The sequence below is a fragment of the Podarcis melisellensis genome (genome assembly GCF_964234715.1).
Source record: "Podarcis melisellensis genome assembly, chromosome: 6".
NCBI classification, from domain to species: domain Eukaryota; kingdom Metazoa; phylum Chordata; class Lepidosauria; order Squamata; family Lacertidae; genus Podarcis; species Podarcis melisellensis.
This window is the reverse complement of record NC_138538.1, coordinates 40,042,370-40,048,369: the sequence shown is the minus strand read 5'-3', so window position 1 is coordinate 40,048,369 and position 6,000 is coordinate 40,042,370. Positions and strand designations below refer to the sequence as shown.

General features: G+C 47.8%; 1 protein-coding gene across 2 annotated transcripts in view; it reads right to left on the bottom strand.

The window, feature by feature from the left end:
- Positions 1–570: 570 nt before the first annotated feature.
- SLC45A3 (solute carrier family 45 member 3) overlaps positions 571–6,000 on the bottom strand; it is a 45,670-nt gene continuing 40,240 nt past the window's right edge. For both annotated transcript variants that reach the window (XM_081916381.1, XM_081916382.1), the window contains exons 4-5: positions 3,945–4,210; positions 571–1,731 (exon numbers count right to left, since the gene is read on the bottom strand). In XM_081916381.1, the coding sequence (XP_081772507.1) occupies positions 1,297–1,731; positions 3,945–4,210 (701 nt within the window). In that variant the 3' untranslated portion in view covers positions 571–1,296. The remainder of the gene's footprint in view (positions 1,732–3,944; positions 4,211–6,000) is intronic.

The following is a 6,000-nucleotide window of genomic DNA, read 5'->3' as shown; positions in this document are numbered from 1 at the left end:
ACTGGATCACACACTGGAAAAAACCTCTGCCTAGAGCCTGCCTTGTGGTATACAAAAACACAGTTGGGTGGTGCTTTAAAAAACAACAACACAGAGCCCTTTAGCACAACCAGGCTGGCCACATCACCTTAACAGGAGCAAGGTTTTTATTTTTTCAACCTTGCTGGCACACTAGGCCTCTTTTTTCAGGACTGCACAGTGGAAGGTAGTGTAATGTGTTTGCGCCAGTCAGTCACTTAAAGCCAGGTTCCCCCAGAGGAGCATGTTCGTCAACCTACGTTTATGCGAGCCTCTCTGTTTGCACAAACAGCAAGCTCTATTTGGGGCATACACAGGGGAAAGTATCGGGTGATGACCACGGTTTTAATTTCCGTCACGCCACTGCAGACTTGCCGCCAGCTCAACCACAGCATCCTCTGCTAAACAAGCCCCCTCCTACGGAGCCCTGCTCAGCTTATTTATACCACCTTGATCTCGGGTTCCGACCTGCAGCACATCTGGAACAGCTACTATGGGGAAGGGGTTGTTTCTACAGATGTGCCCATTCGCAATCTCCTTCACAACTCCCCCCCCCCCGGTTCACACCAATACCCAAAATGTTATGTTACATGGGTGTGACGACTCAGTACTCCCACATGAAGACCAAGCAACAGCAATGTATTAAAGGCACAACTAAAGTCCTATTGGCTTGCGAGGGCAATTGTGTCCATGTCTGAAGCACAGGGCCTGCGATGTTAATGAATCCTGCTGAAAGCCTACTCGTGCCAAGCGGGCTCCCTTGCTTCAGACAGCTTGGGGCTGGGGCTGGCAGGCCACACAGCTCTGGAGAGAGAGTCCAGCAAATGCAGCTCAGCGCCCACCCCCTTCCCATTTGCAATGGTGTGAGCAGGGGCTTAAGAAGTGAGGTTAATTACAGCTTTGGTCCCTTCCTGAACTGTGTCACCATCCCGCCATGCCATGCGACAAAGCTATCAGAGCAAGTACCCTGTTGCAGAAAGGATGGCGTTTTACTTTTCACACCCGCAAGCGTCTGCTGCAGGCTTCTGTGCAGAGGCACTTCAATGAAGGCATTAGGGAGAAACAGACAACAGTAAACCAGACTCCCTTTCATTAGATACCCTGAGATCAGCCTAGCACTGCTTTTCCTTCAACCAGAGGGAGCCGGGTTTCTTTTTCTGTTTTTTGCACGTCTCATTACATCACAACCTGGCAGGGAGAAAGAGGCCGCAATGTGCACCACTTGACTCTTCTTGGTTGACCCGTTTCAATGTGCGAAATCGGCAGCCTTTCCCCCTCCTACACAGAGTACTTGGCCATGTCACTTTTGTCGAAGATCACTTTGGTTGCAAAGTAAATGGCCACCAGGCCAAAGCCAGTGGCTGATGCCATGTAAGCGGTGACGGACTGCGTGAACTGGACAAGGGAGCCCATGAGGAGGGAGGGGATGACCTGAGAAAGAAGGAATGCACTGTCCAGGATGGCCAAGTCCGAACAGATGCCTCGACTTGCTGCTGCTGCTGTGTCCGAGTCTCCCACCATCATGATGAGAGAGACCTCACAGGGCGAGCTGACGCACAGAGCCGAGCCTGCGACAGGCGGGGAGAAAAGGCTTCCGCCGTGTCCATTCTGGTAGGTCACTTTTTGTCCAGGAAGGTGGCTCTTGAGGAAGCCGTGTTTCTTCTCCAGCTGAGCTGCGTCGTCTTCTTTACTTTTATATTTGGGCAAGTATATCTGAAATGGACGGGGGGGAAAGGTAAGGTGCTGTAATGCAGCCCTACAACAACATTGAGCGCAACAGAATGTGAAATTTGCTACAGACTAGGCAGAAAATGATCAGTGCTTGATGGAAACGGGAGTTCACTTCAGTTCCAAATACATGGAAAATACAACCCGTTTAAGGGCTGTGCAGTTAAAACAGGGCCAGTGTTGTACAGAGCAACACCTTGTAGAAGGCAGCACTTTTGTGGCTGCAGCAGCAGCAGCAAAATACTTCTCTTTTGACACATCATTAGCAGAAATTGAAGAAGACCCAGACTATAGAAGATGGCGGCTGAGTTGGTGAGCAGCAGCAGTCTGTTGGAACAAGGACTTAAAACAAGGCGTAAGAGACAATCTAATCTTTCCCCAGCTAAGACCAACTCCAAAGTCCAAATAGATCCATAACCATTTGGAGAACAGAGGGAGGGGGAATGGTGTCTTTTAAGAGTGTTTCACTAACTGCATCAAATAGGTGCTACCTGAAGTCAACCAGTTAGAAAAAAATGATAGTGTTCCTTGCTCAATGGTATTTTCAGCATGATTCAACAGAGTGCGTGAAATGGAACTGACTGACATGACTCGTAACACTACTTGGCCTTTTGGCTAAGATCAAGCGTAGTATCTGACACGGCTTGTGAGCATGAAGCTTCAGAGATGTTTAGTCTGAAGGCTCTCACAACACTGGGCTAGCAGCTGTTATGGAGTAACTCACTTGGGAAAAGAGGCGAAGCAAAAACAAACAAACGATGGAAATAGACACAAAGGGTTGACAACAGGCAAAGGAGGAAGAAGCTTAGAGAGCAGTAACATTCTCCCAAGAGGGGGATAACTCAGTAAGGAGAGGGACATCTGCCTCCAGCACAACCTGAACAAGATGAACAATACTGTAATTATATCACTTAATAGCACGACAATTAGGTAATACAGTGACATGTAAGCATTGTAACAACTGTTTAACACGATTATAGTGAGAGTGTAATATAGTTAGAATTATTAAAACATTGGATTATGGCTTGCATCCAACGCAGAGCTAAGTAAACATCCTGTCAGCACAAAATTCAGAGATTTCCACAGACAGTCGTACCTCGGAAGTCGAACGCCTTGCAAGACAAACATTTTGGCTCCCGAACGCAGCAAACCCGGAAGTGATTCTGGTTTGTGAACATTCTTTGGAACCCAAATGTCAATCGCAGCTTCCATAGCTTCCAACTGGCTGTAGGAGCTTCCTGCAGCCAAACAGAAGCTGCGCCTTGGTTCCCGAACGTTTTGGAAGTCGAATGGATTCCGTTCGACCTCCGTGGTATGACTGTATACACACTCCTCCATTTAAGCAAGCAAGAGTCATTATCCCATATCACAGTCCAGGGTGACCTTCTAGACAGGCAAAAGCCCCTTAAGAGGGCACAGAGCAAGGCCAATGGGGGTGTTGCCTGGGGAGGGGGTTTTGGCAAGTGAGAACCCCAAGGTCCTGATAGACAGAAATAGAGGGCCACATTTGATGCCCAGGCCGGAAGCACCCCATCGAGGTCATTGAGAATCTCGCTGTAAAAGGCAGCTGCCATCATCCCTGACCATTGTCCTTGCTTGCTAGGGCTAATGAAAGTAGGAGCTCAGAAACATCTGGAGGACCAAATGTTCCCCACTCCTGCTTTAAAAACCAATGGATTATTCAATCTTCACTACCACTACTGGAGCAAAAAAAGAAGGCTGATCTATCCCAAGATGTAAATGGCTCAGAGACATGAGTCACATAGTTGTTAGGTAAAGGGACACCTCACCATTAGGTCCAGTCATGACCGACTCTGGGGTTGCGGCGCTCATCTCGCTTTATTGGCCGAGGGAGCCAGCGTACAGCTTCCGGGCATGACTAAGCCGCTTCTGGCAAACCAGAGCAGCGCACGGAAATGCCGTTTACCTTCCCGCTGGAGCGGTACCTATTTATCTACTTGCACGTTGACGTGCTTTCAAAATGCTATGTTGGCAGGAGCTGGGACCGAGCAATGGGAGCTCACCCCGTTGTGGGGATTTGAACCGCCAACCTTCTGATCAGAAAGTCCTAGGCTCTGTGGTTTAACCCACAGCGCCACCTGCGTCCCTCACATAGTTGTTAGGCCCTATTAAAACCACTTTGGTCAAGACTCTCTGGACTTTCTCTCTCACACACACATATACATACACATCCCCACCTGTTTTTCATGATGATAAAGCGATGCCAGTGTGTACGGCAAGATCTGCAGCACTGAGAAAGGGAAGCCTGTCAGGGCGGCAGAAACAGTGACGATGACAACACTCTGAGAGAAGCACATGATGATGGCCATCAGCGGGAATAAGGCCACACTGGCTAGGTAGACCATTCGTGTCCCAAACTGCTTCACCATCCGGTCCATGATTGTCGAGAAGATGATGGAGATGATGCACTGGAGAAAGAGGCCCAGGCTACCCATTCGAATCCCTGAGAAGAGACGTGTGTACATTGGGTGAAATGGAGAAGAACCAGGGGCCAGATGAACAAGATAGCCAGGTTCATAAAGGCAAATAGCTGCAATGCTTTGAGTGCTAGTTCAGCTTTTAGTCTTATCAATTTTTAAGAAGCATTTCTTAGCTGTTCCTGTATAGAAGTTCCGATTTCACAATTAAGAGGTGGGCAGGATAAAAATATGAATGCATTAAAACCGAAATATGCTTCAGGAAGGGCCAGCACAGAGTCCAGAAGACATATGTCACTCCTCTTGGCAGAACCAACAGATAACCTACATGCAGTAAGTCAGGCCTAAGTAGACTTCAGTTACAGGATTTGTCAACATGTTCATTTAAGCAGGTAAGTATAGTCCAAGACATCCACAGATTTGTTTATTAGTTTATAGGACAATGTCCTCTGAAGACTTGGACTTTCCTTTATGCATTTCCCATAAAACAACTTGACATTGGCCATGGCTCTGAGATTGTTGAGCATCATTGTGTGTACACAATTGACCTTCCAATTCTGCAGAGCCTCAAAGGCACCACCAGGATATAAATGTTAAATATTACTTACATTTAAGCTGGGTCACCCAGACCTTGAAATGAACTATTATATGAGAACAACAGGTAGGCAAGGGGCCAAGTAGCTTTAGCAGAAGTATTCAAGAAAGCCTATTACCAAAGCACCTTTTTAAGCTAAGGAGAAGAGGCAATAGATCAGGGGTACCCAACAGGTGTTCTCTGCATGATGTTTGCCCACAACTCCCTTTGGCCAGAGCCAACGTAGCCAGTGATGATAGCTGTTGTGCCCCAGTAAGATCTGGAGGCCAGCAAATTGGCTATCTCTGGCTTTGCTCCTTGCTGGTCTCCAAAGTCCATGCAACATAAAAGGGAATCTAGCTAGAGCTGATGGGAGTTGTAGTTTAAAATGTCTGGAGAATACCAGCTTGGGGAAGTCTGCAGAAGAAATGCTGAATTCCTTTTGAGATGCTAACACTCCAGATTTCCTTATTAACCTCCACAGGGAGCTTTCATGGCAAAATAATGTCCAAAGCTGCTCTTACGAAAGGCAATTTTGCTTATTCATTATTAATCTGATATACCATCTTTCTTCCCAAAGGAGCCCAGGTCAGCAAATGAATTTACTGAGCAGAGAATATGCTCCATAGGAGTGACCTTACGTACTGGAGGATGGCAGCTATATTTCATGCTTTAGTTAAGTGCAATTAAAAAGCTGTACAGCTTTGTACATATGAGGTCCCTGGCTCAGTCCTCTTCATTGCAAAAATGGTCTTGGTTTGCAAGATAATAAATATACTTCTGTCCAAGATTCAGTCATTACTATTCTACTTGGTCCTACTGCGGACCTAGTTCAGTAGTACAGTGGTAAAGGTAAAGGTACCCCTGCCCGTATGGGCCAGTCTTGCCAGACTCTATGGTTGTGCGCTCATCTCACTCTATAGGCCGGGAGCCAGCGCTGTCCACAGACACTTCCAGGTCACGTGGCCAGCGTGACAAGCTGCATCTGGCGAACCAGCGCAGCACACGGAACGCTGTTTACCTTCCCGCTGGTAAGCGGTCCCTATTTATCTACTTGCACCCGGGGGTGCTTTCGAACTGCTAGGTTGGCAGGCGCTGGGACCAAACGACGGGAGCGCACCCCGCCGCGGGGATTCGAACCACCGACCATGCGATCGGCAAGTCCTAGGCACTGAGGTTTTACCCACAGTGCCACCCGCGTCCTAGTACCTAGTACAGTGGTACCTCGGGTTAAGTACTTAA